This window comes from Lathamus discolor, chromosome 2 (assembly GCF_037157495.1).
Source record: "Lathamus discolor isolate bLatDis1 chromosome 2, bLatDis1.hap1, whole genome shotgun sequence".
Classification (NCBI taxonomy): Eukaryota; Metazoa; Chordata; class Aves; order Psittaciformes; family Psittacidae; genus Lathamus; species Lathamus discolor.
In genome coordinates this window covers 59,836,438-59,855,867 of record NC_088885.1, presented here as the reverse complement: position 1 = coordinate 59,855,867, position 19,430 = coordinate 59,836,438, and the positions used below count along the sequence as shown (strand labels likewise).

The 19,430-nt window shown below is 60.5% G+C and overlaps 1 protein-coding gene across 1 annotated transcript; it reads right to left on the bottom strand.

Moving 5' to 3' along the window:
* Nucleotides 1-1,170: 1,170 nt before the first annotated feature.
* PTPN23 (protein tyrosine phosphatase non-receptor type 23) lies at nt 1,171-19,247 on the bottom strand. The gene is made up of 25 exons (XM_065667020.1): nt 19,103-19,247; nt 16,288-16,362; nt 14,962-15,089; nt 14,314-14,390; nt 13,294-13,343; nt 12,220-12,351; nt 11,701-11,781; nt 10,328-10,459; nt 10,137-10,184; nt 9,873-9,929; nt 9,253-9,311; nt 8,915-8,994; nt 8,618-8,732; nt 8,195-8,260; nt 7,690-7,835; nt 6,981-7,304; nt 6,534-6,688; nt 5,880-6,031; nt 5,402-5,581; nt 3,011-5,186; nt 2,677-2,861; nt 2,434-2,538; nt 2,211-2,349; nt 2,009-2,122; nt 1,171-1,921 (listed from the first exon to the last, which is right to left on the bottom strand). Exons 1-25 carry the CDS (start codon nt 19,184-19,186, stop codon nt 1,382-1,384), a joined length of 5,400 nt encoding a protein of 1,799 aa, XP_065523092.1. The 5' UTR covers nt 19,187-19,247; the 3' UTR covers nt 1,171-1,381.
* Between the last annotated feature and the right edge of the window lie 183 nt (nt 19,248-19,430).

The following is a 19,430-nucleotide window of genomic DNA, read 5'->3' as shown; positions in this document are numbered from 1 at the left end:
GGACACGAGCTCCATCGCACTGCCCCTGCCTCTGTTGCCACCTCACCTTGTAAACCGCTCTGTCACCCACCGCATGGCCTGCAGGGCCTCTTTGCCCCGCTCCAGCATCTTCCATGTGGGCTCTGCAGATGCGCAACAGTCCTGGGGCCACAGAGGGGTTTGGGCGTACTCTGGCACCCCGCTCAGAATGGGGATGAGAAGCAGTGGGGTGGCTCCACTGGTTGGGGAGACCGAGCAACAGTGGTGGGTGCTGGGGCGCCTCAGTACCTGTTGCCTTGTGGCAGCTGTGCTGAGTTGGGTCCATTGCAGCAGGGTCCAGCTGTTCCCAGCCCTTCATGCAGTGGGGCAGGAGCAGGGCAGTGTTCCCAGCCAGCCCCACACAGAGAACAGCCTGGGCTAGGGGTGAGCCCCAGCACCAAGCCCAGCAGCAGCGGGTCCTGGGTCTGACCTCGCCTGGGCACTTGGCTCGGCCTCCACGTGCCTTAGAGGCCCCAGCCTGCCCCTGCCCTATTTATTTATACGCTGTACATATTTATTTATTACGGCAGGAGAGTGCCGGCCCTCGCTCCACCCAGCCCCTTGGGGCACTCGGCCCTCCTCCTGGCTGCCCTTCCTGGCTTCTCCTTCACCCAGTTTGCAGCAATAGCACCTTCCTCCTCCTCCCGCTGCGGGGCCAGAGGAGGCTTTTCTCAGGTTGGGAGCGGGCAGGCAGCCCTTGCCCCCATCCTGCCTGCAGGCCTGGGGGAGCAGGGCAGGCTGGCAGAGCCGTGGGGGACCCCTGCATTCCTCCCCATCACTGCAGGCCGGGAGCTTGGCTCCCCCCACAGCTGCACAACAGGGGCCTGGCTGCTGCCCCACCAGCAGAGCCAGGGCCGGACCCTTCCCCTCCGCTCTCAGCCCTCGTGTCAATCAAGGCCGATGATGTCCATTAACCGAACCCTGGTGATTGTAGAGGCAGCGCCACGGGCCCCGGGGGGAGCAGGGCCGGGGGGTCCCCGGGGAGCCCTTCGCCTCCGCCGCGGGTGGCCTTAGCCCGGCTGTACGCTTTGTTCTGTACAGGGGACGCTTTTTGTACCGGATCGTGTTTTGTAACGTGTACAAGGACACCTCCAGTAAAACGGAACTAACCTGAGCGTGGCTGCACCCCCTCCTCCCCGCGCCGGCAGCACGTGCCAATCAAACTCGCTTTATTTTAGTAGCAAAGAGCTGAAAAAGTCAGTCTGAATTGAAGTCAAATAACGGGGCGAGCGCCAGTTACATCTGTACAGAGCTAAGGGGCTGGGGGGGTACAGGGCAGGACCCCACATGCACACCCCTTGGAGCTTGTCCCAAAGTGGGGTCCCAATAGGGAGGGTATTGGGGTCTGGGCCCCCGCCACCCCTCAGGCCTTGTTGAGGGTCCAGAGAGGGTCGAGCATACTGAGGGGGTCATCACTTGGCCGTGGTGCCCGCAGGCCCTCACCCGGCTGCGCCTGCAGGAAGTTCTGCTTGTTCATCCGCTGCTTGCCCTTGAGGGAGGCGTCCAGGGTGAAGGCCTCGGGCGTGAGGGAGGCCAGCAGCTCCAGCGAGGACGAGGAGGGGGGAGCAGCGGCAGGGGGGGGCACCGCCGCCACTGCCACCCCGCCAGGGGGCTCAGCTGCGCTGTTGCTGCTCTCGGGGGCGCCGGGTGGCTCATGGGGGGGTGACTGTGGCGGGCAGGGCTCAGGGGCACCAACACCGTCCATCGCGTCATCGGGAAGCACCGTCAGTGCCTCTGTGTCCACAGCGTCGGCTGGGGGGGCCGCTTCTGGCCCCCAGCCCCCCCCGGGCTCAGTGCTGGCCCCCCCTGGCCGTACGCTGAGCTTGGCGATGGTGGCCTGGATGGAGCTGATGGGCACATCCCCCCCCAGCACCAGGTCCTGGGAGTCCTGGGGGCAGTAGAGCTGGAGCAGGGGGAGGCTCTGTGAGTGGGGGAGCAGCAGCGCTCCCTCCAAACCGCACCCCCAGCTCCCCATTCCCACTGCACCCACCTTGGGGGAGGTGTTGTTGGTGGCCTTGGGGACAGCAGGAGCACCCACCCCATGGCGGAGCAGCACCTGCTCGGCGTGCAGCAGGACGGCCTCATAGCAGAATTTGAGGTGCAGCTGCCAGGGAGGAGGAGGAGGAGGAGGGCAGGGTGAGGCAGTGGCCCATGGCCCCCATCCCACGGCCGCCACCCCACGGCCCCACTACCTTCTCCTGGAGCATGTGCTTGCGCTGCTGCCGCATCCTCTTGACGATCTGGGCCAGGTCAGGGATGCCATTCCCCGCCTCCACCTCCTGCATGGCTGCGTAGAGCAGGCAGAAGGCCCCCGTGCGGCCCACCCCGGAGCTGCAGAGACACCCCCGGCTGTGACACCCCCACGAAGGAGACACCCCCACAGCCCCCCACAGGAGCACCCCAAGCCCTGCTCACCTGCAGTGCACGACGACCGGGGTGTGGAGCGGGCGCTGGTGCAGGTAGTGGCCATGCACCTCCTGGATGAAGCGCAGGAGGCTCCCCTTGCTGTCAGGCAGGCCCCTGGGGACACACACACACACACTTACTGCTCTCACCCCCACCCGCCCAGGAGGGCTCGGTGCCACCCTGAGGAGTAAATCGAGGGTCCCATGGGACTCCCCCCACCCACAGCAGGCCCCTTCCCCTCCAGTGCCATACAGCTCCGGCCAGGAGGTGAACTGGAGGTGGACCACAGTGCGCTTGAGGCTCTGGTCGCGATACTGCAGCGTCATCATCCTTTCCACATGGGTAGGGGCGACCTTCAGGCTGGTGAGGACGAGGGTGATGGGTCCCTGCACCATGGGCTGGCCCCGCTCAGTGGGGAAGTACCGCAGCACCTTCTGCTGCGGGGAGGGAATGGGCTGGCCTCAGGAGCGGGCAGTGGCAGCACCAGAATGCCCCAGCTGGTGCAGCCACTTCCCCAGGGGACCCTCTTGTCCCTTCCCGTCAGCTGTCAACAGCGGCCCTGGCCACCTCTAAGGGAAAGGTGTACCTTGTCCAGCTCCTGCTCTGACACCAGCATGACGACGACGGAGACCTTCTGCTCATAGATCATCAGCCAGAAGTCTGCGGCGGTGCCCAGCAGCGGGGCCTGGGTGGCGATGACCGTGGGGCAGTAGGGTGAGAGGTCCTCCACGCGGCTGGCATTGATGTAGTCATCCTTGCCCGAGCGCAGGACAACGCGGTTCCTGTCGTAGGGCATGATGTCCTGGTGCCGGTTCTTCATGGAGTAGCAGCGGGCAATGGCGATGGAGAGCTGCCGGGCATCGCGTTCCTGCGCGTCCTGCAGCTCTTTCCACACAGTGTCCAGTTCGCTGCCGCCACCGGGCCCCGGCTGCTCCAGCCGCTCCACCAGCCCGCGGAAGCGGTCCAGCTCCGCCAGCAGCCGCAGCACTCGCTCCGGTTTCTCATAGGGATCGTTCTCAATCAGCTGCACTGCTTTGGGCTTCTGCCCCTCCTTGGCATCTGCCTTGGTGGGCTGCAGCAGGGGCTGCCCCACGGCTGCCTTGGAGCCACCGTGCTGGCTCTCAGGGCTGGAGGACAGGAGGTCATCAGTGGAGGAGCTCTGCCGCTGGAATGGGGCCTCGCCAGGGCCCTGGGGCAGTGCGGGCCCCCCTGGCGTCAGTGCGGGTGGGGGTCTCTGTGGCACCAGTGCTGGGGGCTGCATGGCCAAGGCTGGCTGCGGGGAAGGGGCTGGGGAGGGGACCAGGGTGCCCTGGACCACCACAGCACCTGGGCCCTGGCTGAGGCTAGGGCTGGGAGAGGGAGTGACATGGTGGGGGGCAGCCTGGCCAGAGGGGCTGGGTGCCGGGGGACCCAGGGCCATGGTCCCAGGGGGCATCTGGCTGCTGGGGGGGGCAGGGCTGGGGCAGAAGGGCAGCCCTGGGGCGCCAGGGGGCACCGGCTGCAGCCCCCCCATTGCAGTGGGCAGGGGCTGCCTCGGGGGGCAGCTCTGGCTGGGGGCCCTGGGGAAGGGCTGGGCCCCAGCCTGCAGTGTGTCCTGCCCCGGGAGTGGATAAAGCTGGGGGGGCAGCGGGGGCCCCCCGGGGCCAGTAAAGGGCTGCTGGGCAAACCGGGCCGGGGGGGGCAGCGTGGGTGGGGGGAGCGGCTGGAAGGACAGAAGTACCGCGGCTCTCTCAGGGGGCAGAAAGGGGGCTGGGGGAAACTGCTGCGGGCCCTGGGCCCGAGCCGACATCTCCACACTGGGCTGGAGCTGTGCAGTGGGGGCAAAGGTGTGAGGGTGCTGCACAGGGGAGAAGGGGTGCTGCGCCGGCTGCCTGAAGGGCTGTGGCCCTCCCTGGGCATAGGGGTAGGGGGCAGGGGGGGCCCCTGGGGCCAGGAAGGGGCCTGGGGTTACGGCTGGGCCCTGGCTGGGAAGCCGTGGGACAGGGGGGCAGCTGGAGATGGGTGCCTGGATGCTGTCCACCGTGGTGGTGGCTGGCCGGGGACCTGGGGTCAGCTCAGGGCCACCCACCGGTGGCTGGGCACCCCTAGGGGCTGGCCCCACTGTGGCTGGCCCAGGCACGGGCACCCCAGGCTGGCCCAGGCTGTAGGACGCCACAGGAGCAGGAGTAGACCCGGGCAGGGGTCCGTGCTGTGGGGATGAGCGTGGGGGAAGCATGTGGGGCCCCACGTAGCCGGGCTGCACTGGGGCTCGCATCAGTGGCGCTGCTGGGAAGAGCTGGGGGGCTGCGGATGGGGCTGAGCTGGGGCCAGGGGGGAGCCCAGCTGCCTGTGGGGCAGTGGGCTGCAGGAGCTGTACCGGGGCCCCCGTACCAGGGGGAAAGGGGCTTGGTGCCGAGGCAGGGGCTGCTGCCAAGTGATAGTGTCCTGGGAGGGCTGGGGGCCCAGAGAAGCGGGCAAGGGGCTGCAGCGGGGCACTGGCAAGCCTGGCCCCTGGCAGGAAGGGCTCGGGGCCATGGGGCCGCAGCCCGGTGGTCAGGGCCGGGTTGAGGGCGGCCAGCGCGGGGGGCGGCAGGCGGGCCAGGTGCCCAGCCAGCACGTCAGGGGGCAGGCTGCGCAGCTCCTCGGGCAGGTCCGACAGCACCAGCGAGCCCAGCGGCGGCAGGTCCATGGCGTCCAGTCCACCTGCATCCAGCTCTGGGGGCTTCATCTGCAGGGCGGGTTTGGGGGCCGTGGGCCGGGGGGGCGGCTGCTTCTTCATCTCCCTGCCAGGAGGCAGCAGGGCTCAGAGGGGCTCAGGGCAGCACCGGAGGCCCCCAGCACACCCACCGCAGCAGAGTGAACCCCTCCAGCCCCAGCCCAGCTCACCCAGCAGCACCCAAAGGTGCTTCCCACCTCCCGGGGTGTCGCACCCCAACACTGGCTTTACAGCCCGCTTCAGCCCTACATGTGTCATGACAATGGCCGCGGCTCCACCTACTTCTCCAAGATCTGCTGCCGGTTGGCCTCGGCGGCTTGGCAGGCAGCACGGGCCTTCTCCAGCAGCTTGGCAGCTTTCCCCTCCAGGTCGGTGTAGAAGTCCTTCCCCTCCTGTGATTTCTTCATCAGATCCTCATAGGCTTCATAGGAGGCCACCAGGGTCTGAACGGTCGTGTTCCACCTGCAGAGGCAGGGCACAGAGCATGAGCAGGGGTGCAGCGCCAGGCCAATGCTGGGGGTCCCTGCTCCTGGGGCACCCCCCAGCACGCCGCTGGGATGGACACTTGGGTGCAGGATAAGCAGCCACCAGAGGCCCCCAGCCGTGAGGCAGGATGAGGGCAGAGCAGAGGAGCTGGCAGTGACCCTACAGCTCTCCCTCAGGGTGGGTAGAGGCTGTTCGCGTGCACCAAGACCCCATCATGGCACTGAGACCCCCCACCAGAGAACCACCCCCCGCCCCAGCCCTGCACACCACTCACTTGTGCTCCACCTCAGCCAGGGCCTTGCGCACGGCTGCGTATTTGACATTGGCGTCCGTCAGGGCCTTCAGGACGTTCTCCTGGGCAGCCAGGTTCTGCTCCAGGTAGACCTTGATCTGGTCGTACTTCTTCAGCTGCTCCTCAAAGAGTTTCTGCCAAGAGAGAGGGGGCTCTGAGAGGCTGCACGGATGGGGTGGGACAGAGCAGAGCTACTGCTGCAGCCCTGACTGGGATGTGTGGCACAGCCTGGAGAAGAGAAAGCTCCGGAGAGACCTTAGAGCAGCTTCCAGTGCTTAAAGGGGCCAACAAGAAAGCTGAAGAGGGGCTTTTGACAAGGGCAGGTAGGGACAGGACAAGGGGGAATGGCTCTAAACTGAGAAGGGAGATTGAGATGAGATCTGAGGCAGAAGTTCTTCCCTGTGAGGGTGGTGAGGCCCTGGCACAGGGTGCCCAGAGAAGCTGTGGCTGCCCCATCCCTGGCAGTGTTCAAGGCCAGGTTGGACACAGGGGCTTGGAGCAACCTGGTCTAGTGGAAGGTGTCCCTGCCTGTGGCAGGGTTTTGGAACTGGATGAGCTTTAAGGTCACTTCAAACCCAAACCAGTCTGTGCTTCTAGGAAGATGGGACTTCCCCAAACACAGTGGCTGGCACCAACCTTCATCTCGGAGCGGTCGGTGGTGACCAGCGAGGTGGTGATATCGTCCTTCTGGATCATTTCACGCAGCTGCTGCTCCAGGGACATCCGCTGGTCCCTCATCTCCTGTACCTTGGCCAGGATTCGCTTCAGGTTCTGCAGCACCTGCTTGTCATCTGGGGGACAGGGAGGGCTCAGTGACTGTGCTGGAGCCCCTTGAAGCACTCTGCAGGGGTACAGAGCCAACCTGCCCTTGGTCCAGCACACCCAAGGGTAAAGCCAGGCATCTGCCAGGACAAGAACCGCGTCTCTGTCCCCACACCAGGACCCCATTTCATGTGTTTTAGAGAGGGACAAGTCCCCAGCAGGGCTCACAAGGCACAGGGCGACAGGAGGGGAGCCCAGAGAGAGGCATGAGTGGGACCTGCCTTCCCCCAGCCCGGAGTGTGGGTGAGAGGCTCCACTCACCTTCAGTCAAGGTGGGTGAGGGCAGCGCGGCCCGGACCTGCTCCAGCGGCCCGCTGAGCAGGCGAAGGTTGCCGATGTGGAGGTTCATGGCTTTGTGGAGCTCGGTGTTGGTGAAGCTGGCCTTCTCATGCACCTCCAGGTACTTGGAGCACTCCTTGCTGACCTCAGCCAGCCCCGGGGATGGCAGTGGTGGGGACAACCCCTGCGGTGGTGGGACCTTCCCAAGCAGCTCCTGCAGCTTTCGCTCCTGCGCCTCGTCCTCCTCGAGGAGGTCTCGGATCTCCTTCAGGGAAGCCTCCACGTCGGTGAAGACCCCAGAGAGCACTGAAGGGGAGAGACATGGAGGCTGGGAAAGGGCTGAAGCACCACCAGCTATGAACCTGCCTGCTCTGAGCCTAAAGCCAGGCATTGATGTAGCAGCCTGAGGAATAAACCTGGCTGTGGGCAACCACAGAAGCAAAGACACCCTGCCCAAGACGTGTGGGTGCTGAACTCAGGGCCTGCCTGCACTGGCTCCAGAGAGCACCGACCCCCTCGGCCACAGCGGGGCTCAACAGGAAAAACATTTTAGGGTTCAGGAATTTATACCAGCAAAGAATCAGCCATCAGGGCGGGGGTTCCCCAAGCCGAGCCCAGGCATGGAGAGGGGTGCCTGCCCTGAGGCCAGCCCGGATGTCCCTGGTCTCTCTGTGGGTCCCCATGTCCTTACCCTGCATGGACTGCACGAGGTTCTTGACAGTGTCAGGGCGCACACTGAGAGCGGCGCATTTCTCCATCAGGATGGGGGGGATGTGGCTGTACATGTCCAGGTTGTCCACGGTCTCAGGGTCCAGCTGCATGGAGTCCATGAACTGGCTACAGGCAAGAGAACAAGCCCCTGAGTAGTGGCAGAGCCTCCCCGCACCTCCCTGAAGATCCTCCCATCCCAAACCACAGCCAGCTCAGAGCACAGCACTGCTGCATCACCCCAGGTGCTCAGCAAAGCTGCAGGGTGAATCTGGGAAGTGATCACCGGGACTGGAACTGGGAGGACAGGGTTTGCCCGGAGCTGGGCAAACTGGGATTTGACTGTGCTCAGTGTGAGGGTTACAGATTAGGGATGGTTGCACTCCCCTTGGCACTGGGGTAGGAAACCCAACAATGGGATCACTGGGATAACCTGCCCAGCGGGGAGGGACTGGCCAGGGCCCTGTTTGGGTGCAGCTCACACTTACTCCAGCACTTCGTTCTTGGCTTCAATTTTGGCCATCACATCTCGCAGGAGCTTGGCCTTCTCCTCACTGAGACAGGAGAAAATAACATCCTTTAGTGACGTGACAATACCAGGGAAACTTCCACCATAAACTGCAAGAGCCCCTTGGGACATGGCCAGAGCCTCAACCACCCCTCAGACTCCTGCATATGGCCCTCTGGAGCAGCTCCTGAGCCAGGCATGAAGACAACCCCCAGGATGTCAGTGCTTCCACTGTGGCTGGTTTGGTCACCTCCAGCTCCCTTCAGACAGCAGAGGCACAGAGCTGGACCATGGGCTATTTGTTGGTCTTGGTGCTGGAGATCTACATGCACAGCTCCACCGGCTGGTTGCCCTGCTCTGGCAGAGCCGTGCTCGTGACCCACCTATACAGCCTGGGACCCACCTGTACAGGGAAGAGGCCTCATGGGCAGCCATGGGCACCAGCTTGGCAAATATATCAGGGCCGGTGACAGCTGGATCCGTGGGGTTGACAGGGAGGGCTTTCACCAAGGGGGCACCTGGGGGGTGAACATACAACACAGCCCTGTCAGAAACCTTCAAGGGGAGCCTGCTACTCCCAAGTCACATCCTCCTGCTCCACACCTTCATTCCCAGCACATCTATGGAGAGCATGGCACAAAGTCCCATGGGTACCAGAGCCCCACGGATTCAGACAGGAGCGGGCACTGCCCATCCTCACCTTTCACAGACTGCAGCGTGTCTAGCGCAGGCACAGCTTCATGGTAGATGAAGTCATTGTCCTTTTTGGCCGAATTGTACCTGGAAACAAGCAGTGACACTGCATTGGTGAGGAGCAGATGGCATTCCCAGCTCCCTGAGCTCGCTCCCTGTGGGGTCAGGCCATGGCTCTTTTGAGGTCTCTTCAGGGAGAGCAAAGAGCAGCTTCACATCTCAAGTCTCTGGCAGCACAGGGTGCTTGGCTCTGCGCATCAGGGGACATGCTCCCCGGGCTGCTCTGGCCACCAGGCATTTCTGACCCACAGGTTACATCTGGGGGTGCCCCGTGCACAGACTCACTTGCCACCGATCACATCCATGGTGAATCTTAGGGCTTCCTGGACGGTTTCTGGCTGGCCCTGCAGGAATAAAAGCAACTTGGCACGGGCAGGGAGTGTTGAGTGCTTTCCCTGCAGCTGACCACAGCTCTGTGTGCCCAGGACCCAGCAGCAGTCTCACCAGCCATCTCTCCTTGTGCCCCATAGAGGAACCGAGATGCCTGGGGGCAGCCCCAAACCCTCTGTGCCCCAGTTTCACATGCAGACCCTGCCATGGGTTTCCCTGGCACTGCAGCAACGACACAAGGGGCTCTGTGAGGAACCCAATGAGGCAGCAGGGCTGATTCACAGCCCTTCTGGAGCTGCCCACATGCTCCTAAATGATTCAAACCAAACCAAACCCTGCTAAAGCACTTGTAGACAGTGACTAGAGCCTTGGGCTTGGCTGGATGTCCCAGAGGGAAGCAAAGTGAAACACTGGAAAGCCAGCACAGGTTTGCCAACATGCTGAACGAGAAGGAAAGCTTTTAAACTGACAAAGATTCTCATCTTTCCAGTCTGGCATCCCACTGCCCTGAGCCAGGGCCCAGCTCACTCCCTTTAAAAACCCAATTACTGCTCTTGGATGGAGCAGGGACGCACCTTAGCCAGCTTGATGGCTTCATTCAGTTTATCCAGAGCGCTCTGGAAGTAGATGACCTGCACAGAGACCAAGAATCAGGGCTGGCACTGAAGTAGGTGCCCTTGCTTTGCAGTGGACCACCACCAGTCCCTGAGAGCTGCAGCTTTCCATAGCTTAATGGGGCTTTCAAGAGCACCCACAAGTGCTTGCAGGAGGCAGGACGGTTCTGGAGTGTGTCACCAGCAATCACACTGAATGGGATGGGCTGACACGACTTTGCTTACCCTTTCCCCAAACTTCTGCTGCTCCTCAGCCTGTTTTCCCATGTGCAGCTGCAAGAAAACACAATCAGTGGCATCAGAGCTCCAGAACTCGAGGGAGATCTTTGAAACAAGCAAGAAAACCCCACAGGGATGGGAGCAAAGGGCAGGTCCCTCTGCAGCCCAGCAGCCCCCAAGTAGGTCTCCCCACTTACATGGGCCACAGCAGCAAAATAATAGATTTTCATTTGAACCAGCTTCTTCCAGTCCTTCTGGATCTTGCCCAGCAGTGAGGCCGTCTCTGAGTTTTCCAGCGCCCGGCAGGCCTCCTTGTAGTAATCCACCACCTACAGAGAAAGGGACGGGTGTTTGGGAAAGCCCCGGAAAGACAGACCCCAGGTGGAATTCAGAGCAGCAAGGGAAAGGAGGATTCATTGCCACCAGCGTTTGTGTCCAAGGTCTCAGATCACTCAGTGCAGGAAAACGGTCGGTGGAGAACTTGTGGGTGCATTTCAGGTCAGAACCAGGGACTATAGACATTGCCACAACAAACCTATCCCACACAGAGGGTCAGAACTGCAGACTGGTTTGGGTTGGAAGGGACCTTCCAACTCCCTGCCATGGGCAGGGACACCTTCCACTAGACTAGGTTGCCCAAGGCTCTGTCCAACCTGGCCTTGAACACTGCCAGGGATGGGGCAGCCACAGCTTCTCTGGGCAACCTGTGCCAGGGCCTCACCACCCTCACAGGGAGGAACTTCTGCCTCAGATCCCATCTCAATCTCCCCTCTGTCAGTTTAAAGCCATTTCCCCTTTTCCTGTCCCTACCTACCCTTGTCAAAAGCCCCTCTCCAGCTTTCTTGTTGGCCCCTTTAAGCACTGGAAGCTGCTCTAAGTTCTCCCTGGAGCCTTTTCCAGGCTGAACAAGCCCAGCTCTCTCAGCCTGTCTCCATAGCAGAGGTGCTCCAGCCCTTGGAGCATCTTAGCAGCCTCCTCTGGACTTGCTCGAGGAGATCCATGCCATTCTTGCACTGGGAGCCCCAGAGCTGGATGCTGGACTGCAGGGGGGGATCTCACCAGGGTGGAGTAGTGGTGGAGACCTCAACCTGCTGGTCATGCTGCTGGTGATGCAGCCCAGGACATGGCTGGTTTCCGGGCTGTGAGTGCACACTGCTGGGGCGTGGTGAGCTTCTTGTCACCCAACACCCCCAAGTCCTTCTCCTCAGGGCTGCTCTCAATCCAGCTTCCCCCAGCCTGTGCTTGTCCTTGGGATTACCCTGACTCATGTGCAGGACCTTGCATTTGGCCTTCACGCGCTTTGCACTGTCCCCATCTCCAGCCTGTCCAGGTCCCTCTGGATGGATCAGCTTCTTCTGGAGTATCTTACAGTCTCCTTTGAGGAGCTAGCGGCTGTGCTCCCAGCCTGAAGCAGCAGCAGCACCCCATATTGCTGTCTGACTGCACTGACGTTGTGCAGGGTCTGGGACACCCTCCCTGAGCTTCCAACCCCATGTGCAGTGGGAGTGGGGCTGTATTGGGAACAGCAAGTCCCCAGGAAGAAGTGGCCAGAGATTTCCCCAGAGCTCACCTGGGCACTGATCCGGGCCACGAGGAAACTCTTCCTGTTGTCCAACATGGACTTCTCCAGGAGACACTCTTGAGCCTGGCCCTGTCACAGACAAGAAGGAAATACTCACTCTCCCCTACACCTTGGACACTCCCTGTATCCAAGCCAGTGCCAGGCCGGAACCCTGGCAGGACCCAGCACCTACAACCCCTTTCTTGAGCTACAGCCCAAGGGACGCCCAACCGGCCCAGGGACAAGCAGAGCAGCCCAGAGCCCTCCCTCTCCCCTGCTACCTTGCAATACCTCCTTCCCTCCTGCAGGAGGGAGCCCCTCTTGCCTACAGCAGCCTGAATCCCACAGATAATATCCCTCCTGAACACTTGGATCCCATCTCATCTGGCTCCAAACACTTTGACCCCACAGGGAGCACCCAGTGCTAGGAATACCCATCTCCTGGTCACAGGGCAGCAGCCCTCGATGTGTGCAAGGAGCTGTCCCAGTGTGACCAGTGCCCCAGTGGAGGCACAACCCAGTTCCTACCAGCATGAGGTTGATGTTGAGGCTGAGGATCTGGTGGCTCATGTCTACGCTGTAGGAGTGAGGAAAGTGATCCCGCAGGTAGGTGAAGGCCCCAGCAGCACACTGGAAATGGGTGCAGGAAACCTTCATGCCCTGGGAGGATGGGAGGACATGTCAGCCCTCTTGCACACATGCCAAGCCAGCAAACGTACAGAGGCACATTCTGCCAGATGCGAGGAATTTGTGGAGACTCAGCCAGCCAGGAGAATCACACAATGATTTGGGTTGGATTGTAAAGTTCATCCAGCTCCAACCCCCTGCCACAGGCAGGGACACCTTTCACTGGACCAGGTTGCTCCAAGCCCCATCCAGCCTGGCCTTGAACACTGCCAGGGATGGGGCAGCCACAGCTTCTCTGGGCACCCTGTGCCAGGGCCTCAGCACCCTCACAGGGAAGAACTTCTGCCTCAGATCTCATCTCAATCTCCCCTCTGTCAGTTTAAATCCATTCCCCCTTGTCCTATCCCTACCTGCCCTTGACAAAAGCTCCTCTCCAGCTTTCTTGTCAGCCCAGAGCCTTCTTTTCTCCAGGCTGAACAAGCCCAACAAGGAGCAACCTGCTTTCTCACGGCAGGGTTAGAGCGACAGACTCCAGCCCAGCAGTGTTAAGATGTTCCCCACGCTCCTCATGCCTCCTCTGAGACCCCCAAAAACCAGCTGCCATAAACCTGAAGTGAATCCCTGGGCATCACAGGGCTTTAAATCACTCAGCACTTTCCCCTGGTCATGCATGCCCCAAGTTGCATCATATCTCTGCCCTCCCAGGTGCTGGGAAGTTCAGCCCAGCCAACCAGAACACAGAGCTTTGCTGGAGTAGAGACAGCAGCAACATGCATGGAGGTACACAGCCAGGAGGGGATGTCCCCTTGTAACACTCTAAGCGATACTAGGTCACAGCAGACATCTAGAGCTGGTATCCAACAGCTTTGTAACCACCCAGGTGACAGAGGAGAAGTAGTGGGGATGCTGCTGGCTGGTGGCTCGTAACCACATGGGAGAGGAAAGTCATACAGGGCAGATCCCAGGGACCGTTACCTCCTCAGACACTCTCTTGTCCATGGCGCCCAGCATGGAGTGCAGTGCACCTGTGGAAAGAGGATGGATGGTGGCTCAGAAGGGTGAGGAGACACCAACAGCAACCCTGTACTACTTCCAGGGATGGGGTGTCTGATACCAGAGAAGCCTGGACCTGTGGCACATTGGCCAGAGACACCTGACAGAACCCAGCCAGCTCCCTGCACCAGCAGAACACAGGAGAAGCAGCACTCTGGATGCTCCTGTCACAGGGCAGAAGTGCGGAAGGCTGCACACCCAAGTTATTCAGCACAGGAAAGTCCCAGGCTGGAAACAAACCCTCAGTATGGAAAAGCAAATATTTAACACCCTCCTGGTTGAACAAAGGTTTAGTCTAACTTGAGGGAACAGCTCTGGGCTGGGGTTTAAAATAAAGCTCTTTGCTCTGTGTGTGGTGAGCTGGGAGCACACAGTCAGCTCCTGAGCTGCAGTACAAGGGTGGGAGTGTTTCCAGTTACATTAAGCAGCCAGGGGCTGAGTGTTGCCTTTGGGGCTAAAAAAGCCCGCCTCTGAGCCGTGACTGTCCATGAATGACAGCAAGGGTGAGGGAACAAGTGTTAGACTTGGTGCTTTTACACTCATTTACTAGCTTTTGAGGCAATGGCATGCTGGATGAGCTGTACAAAGCCTGGTAGAATCCATAACTGCTCCAGAAAGGGCATTTGCGATGCTGCAGCTCACTGTCAGCCTCCTTGCTGCAACCTCTGGCCAAGACACAAGGCAGTGCATGGGCAGGGCATGCTTAGAGCAGGAGGAAAGGAGAGAAGACCTTGGACAAAAGCCAGCATCAACCTCTCATGCAGCTCTGATGATGAGCACCCAGCGAGGGGAAGAAGCACAATCAGGCTGATCTCCAGCTGCTGGTGGAACCAGGCGGGCCATGCTGCTGGCTGGCCACTCTAAGGAATGCTGACATGGAGCACAGAGACATCTCTCACGCCTGGGGCTGACCAAGAGGGCCGCTGGTCTCCAGGCCCTTACCCAGGTTGTAGAGGATGCAGGCCTGCTCATATTTGATGTCCTCATGAGTCACCGTCTTGCCTGAGAAGATCTCAGTCCTGCAAGAAAAGAAACCTCATTACCAGCCGTAGGTGGAGTTACTGGTGTTCCTGGGCACCACCCAGGGAAAGGATTTGTCAGGAGCTGCTCTCCCTCAGAGGATGGGAGATGGGGCCCTCCTGCCTGGCATCACCCTGGGCATTAAATCCAATTGGGATCTAACAGGAGCAGTCTCCACTGTTTTGGCTTCAAAAGCACAGACACACCTTTTACCCACAGCCAAGCAATTCTGCCACCCAGGGGGAGCTCAGCAGCATCACCTTGCACAGTGACAATGCCTTGCCTCTGCCTTGTGTCTCAGAGCCAGCTGTGCTGCCTTATGGCTTCATTTTGATGTCCTGCCAGATCTCCAGGGCAGGATGCCATTTCCCAAAGGGTCCCCAGGGCCACCAGGTACCAACTGCTGGACCCTGGGGAGGAGCACACCAGATGCACAGGGAGCGAGCAGCTGCTCTGCTTTGGGTCAGCCTCTGCATTTCAGGAAGCTCTCACTGGGAGCCAATCCTCCCACCCGCAACACCCAAGGCCTCATGCCAAGACAGAGGGTCTGGCGAAGCAGCTCCTCCTCACCATGCAATAGGGACCGCTGCCTCCTGCTCGGCGCCCATGGGTATGCGGCTCTGCAGGTAGTGGAGTTGGCCGAAGTACTTGCGCAGTGTGCTGCAGCCCTCGAAATCCCTGGGCACATTGACGGCACTCTGGAGGGGAGAAAGGAAGAGGAAAAGGCTACCACGGGGACAGAAGCAGTTGGGCAGGAACAGGAGCCTGCTGGATTTGTGTTGAGCTGCACAGGATGGGGTAGGAGTCTTTGTGGTTGGGATGGCCAGAGCTGGGTTCGCTAGCTGTCCCAGGAGGAAGGAGCATGGCCTTATAAAAAAGACCTGCAAAACACATCTAGAAAAACAGGTCTGTTCACCTAAAAGTGAGGCTGCTTTATGGATCTAGAGTAACTGATCCGTGAGGAGGTCTCTGCTCTGCTGAGCACAGGCTGCCGCAGGTGAAATAAATGAGGGGAACTTGGAAATGGCTGAAAAGGGGGTGTCTTGGACAGGGCACAGGACCTGCTGCTATGACAAAGCTGGGAGAAGAAAGGGAAGAGCAGGAGACACCAGAATGTTTTTCCAACCTCCTGCTTCACGGTTAAGCCTGCAGGCAGAGGCCAGAGCTCCCCAGATCTGGGCTATGGGTGTTTAAGCTGCCAGTCAGGGAGCTTAAACCCATCAAGTCCTACTGGAAGGCCACCACTGTGCTTTGGAGACACTGGTGAGGTGACAGCAGTGCCTGCACCAGGAGTTCCCCCTGCTCCACCCTACACATCAGGTTTATGGCCCCTCTACAAAACGAGCTCTGGTGCTGGCACAGGGCAGGGCTCTGAGCATCTCCAGCCAGTTTTACCACCCATGTCTCAGGTACCAGCTGGCCAGGGCCGAGGCTGCCTCTAACCTGCTCAGAACCACCAAAAGTGATGACTCCAGTGACTAAAACAACTATATGGGCTCCACAGTTGAGAGCAAAAAGCTGATTTATTCCCTGCAAAGACCTCAGGCACCAGCCCAACTGACAAAGCAATTCCTCCCACCCAACAGGGAACTACTCAATACAAATCCCCCCCATATTCAGGGAAGCAGACACAACAGAAGCTTAAGCATGCTCCTTGGAAAGTTTGAATCTGGGGAGCCAGGACACAGCCCAGTTTCCAAAAGCCTCATCTGTGGGCTGCTGGTGAGGAAGAGAAGCAGACATGGCAGCACTCCGGCACAGCTCCCAGTCCAGGGAGGTGGTGGAAGCCAGAAAACGGATCCTTGAGTGCAGGGCAGGTGATGAACCAACTCCCTGGGTTCACCTCTGGCAGGTCTCCCCAGGGCCACAACCAGTTCGGGAGGGAGCCCAGCTTACCTGCCGGAGCAGCTCCAGCTTCCGCAGCTCCTCATTGTAATTCTCTGGGTTCTCCCCATAGTTCTTCAGGACAAACTGGAGGGACAGGAAAGAGGTGAGAACCTGGCCTGACACCTGAAGCCACCTTCCTAGCCCCACACTGGAGCTACAGCTGGCAGCTCTCCAAGGAGAAGCCCCCAAGGCAGGTCTGGCAATGTGAAGGGGACGACTTGAGGCCTTCTGGGAGCTTGTTTCTCCCCTAAAACTCCCCAAATCTTGCCCAGTTCCTACTGAACCTCAGTTTAATGCAAAGGCAGGGCACAGGATCCTGCACAGACAACACCCTGGGCAGAGGCACTGATCTGGCACACAACGGAGACTTTGGAGCTGGGGTGTAAAAGCTGGAATCAAGTGGCCATGAGGTCCTGAGGAGTTACCAGCAAACAGGAGAGACAGAACTGAAGCGACTCCAGGACCTGCTCTGCACTGGAATGAAAGCAAAGTCTCTTGCAGAGCTTCAAAGGGTGATGCCGCGCTGGCAGCTGGCCAGGTAGCAGCTCATCCCAGTGAGGGCAGAAAGGGAAATGAAATGGGATAGCAAGGAAGAGCCTGGCCCCACAGCCCATACCAGAGAGGAGCTAGAGCCAGGGCTTGACCAAAGATGCTCATTAAGAAATAAAATTGCTGCTGCATCCCTGAGGAAGGCACCTGGTGATGAGTTATGCCTCCCAAACACCACAGAGGGAGCTGCCAGCACAGGGCTCCCCAGATGTGCATTTAGCAAGAGTTTTGGGATCCCTCAGATCATGATGCTGCCAGCAAGCATAGTGCTTCCCAACTGCAGGGAGCTGGGATCCTTCAATGGCCTGTCAGGAACTCATCCAACCTTCCTGACAGCCACAGGGGTGAATGAGGGACCTGCAGCCCCACTCTGCTCTGGCCCAGGTGGACACCGGAGGCTCGATCCACCCCAGCGGCTGCCAGGTTAAGGGTGGCTGGGGATGTGTGGAGGGCTGCCTGCACCCTCTGTCACTTGAGCTCAAGGTGAACACACTCAGCACTGGAGAAAGGAGGGACGTTTCCCTTCCATTTTGACCAGGGCACCAGGTTTCTATTTGCCAGTAAAGCAGCATGCGCTTCCATCAAACACCCACAGGGAAGCTGGGTTCACAAACCGGATTTCCACCTGCTGCCACACACACATTCCCTAAACAGCCCACTTTTGGTAAGACTCTATTTCTTGAGCCCAGCTCTGACCTGGAGGCCACCACCCATCCCTCTGCCTCAGCTCTGAGGCCCACAGCACAGCCAACTCCCCACTGAGAGCTGCTGCACCTTGTCCCGACTGGCACAGCATGACTCAGCTCGGTGATCCCACAACGCCTTCCTTCCGGCACAGGGATGTTCCCACCAGGCTAACACCACTGTCAGGGTCTGACAGGATGCCAGCCCTGCTCAGCACCCCAAAAAACAGGAAGGTGGAAAGTAGGTGGTGACATAAACACAGGAGAACCCCCGCTCCTTCCTCCACATCCATAAATCCTGCTTTTCATCTACGGGTGGCACTAGGAAACGCCAGGCAGAGGTGGAGCTTGTTTACAGCTGATTAATTAAGTCCTTCACGTCCCTAAAGCAACCAGCAAGGGCAGGTCATCTCCCCCGTGACCATCTGTGGCACCCACCAAACTCTCAACCTTCCTCCTACAAAGGGACTGGGGGTTTAACTGATGATCTGACAGCGTGGGGGCTGCTGCCAGTGGGAGATCCAGCATCCCCCTCCTCGGGTTCCCCTTTTAAACAAGCCCGTGGGAGCAGAGCAAAAGGAGATGCCAAAAGGAGACACAAGGGATTGGCCACAAAAGATGTGAGGAATCAGCTATCACCAACCCCAACCTTCTAATGCTATGGCATTAGTAATGACCGGCTGCTGGGGGGGTGCAGGCCGGAGCTGCCACTGGGGCTTGGGGAAGGGTGGCTGGAGTATCGGAAGCCGGGAGTCAGCGCAGTCACATGCAGCAGGGATGGACCTGCCAACTCACCGCTCTGCCCGGAGGTGGCAGGGGAAGGCTCTGCCCGGGGTAGGGGTGCTCCAGGGACCCCCCCTCCCCAAACTCTGTCCCTCTGCCAGCACTCGCTGACCCCGGCTGCTGAGGGAGCGAGTGGGGCCAAGCCGTGGGGCTGGTGGGGGCACACGGCATCACTCCTTATCATTCAAGGCAAAGGGGGCCACCGCACCTCACCCTCTCCCCATGCACCCAGCTGCCCAGGTCCCTGCTTCAGAACGCCCCCAGCAGCCCTGACCCACAGCCCCCACAAACGTCTCCAGCTTTAACTCTCTGCTCCACCAGGACCCCCCCCCCAAATCCCTAACCTTCTACACTCCCTTTCCGTGTGCACCCCAAACACTCCCTACGTCCCAAATACCCACCACAGAGCTCCTCTTCCTATCCCAAGCGCTCCTCATCCTCACAGACTCCAAACACCCCTCACAAAGCCCCCGATCCCCCCCGTGCCCCACACTCCAAGCACTCCCCTCCCTCACAGACCCTACCTATCTCCCCCCAAGCACTCCCTTCTCACAGACCCCAAACACCCCTTATATAGCCCCCACCCCAAACCCTCCCCTCCCCTACAGACCCCCTTCTCTTCCTCCCAAGCACTCTTCCTCACAGACCCCGCTCCCCACACCCTGAGCACTCCTCTCCCTCACACACATCATCCCCCCCACCCAAGCACTCCCCCCCCTCACAGGTCCCTCCCGCCCCGCCCCTGTCAGGCCCCTCCCGCTCCCCCCCGCACCCCTCGCCGGCCCCAGCCGCCCCTTTCCCAGCCCCACCTTCTTGACGGCGGCGTTGAAGGCGAACTCCCCGGCTTCCTTGAGGTCGAGCCAGATCATGGGCATGCGGGGCACGGCCTCCATCCCGGCCTGCGCCCGCCGGAACCACCCGCCCGCCGGAACCCCGCGCGCCGCCTCACGGGAAACCGAGTCCCCGCGACGAGGCTCGCCCCGCCCCGCCCCTTCCGGCGGCCGCTGCCACGCCCCCTCGGCGTCTCCGCCGCGGTTCCCATGGCGACGCTTCCCCCGCCTCCTGAAGGCGGGGTCGGTCGCAGGGGGGACGCCCCGCCCCGAGGCTGTTCCCATGGCGACGCCTCGCTCGCGGATA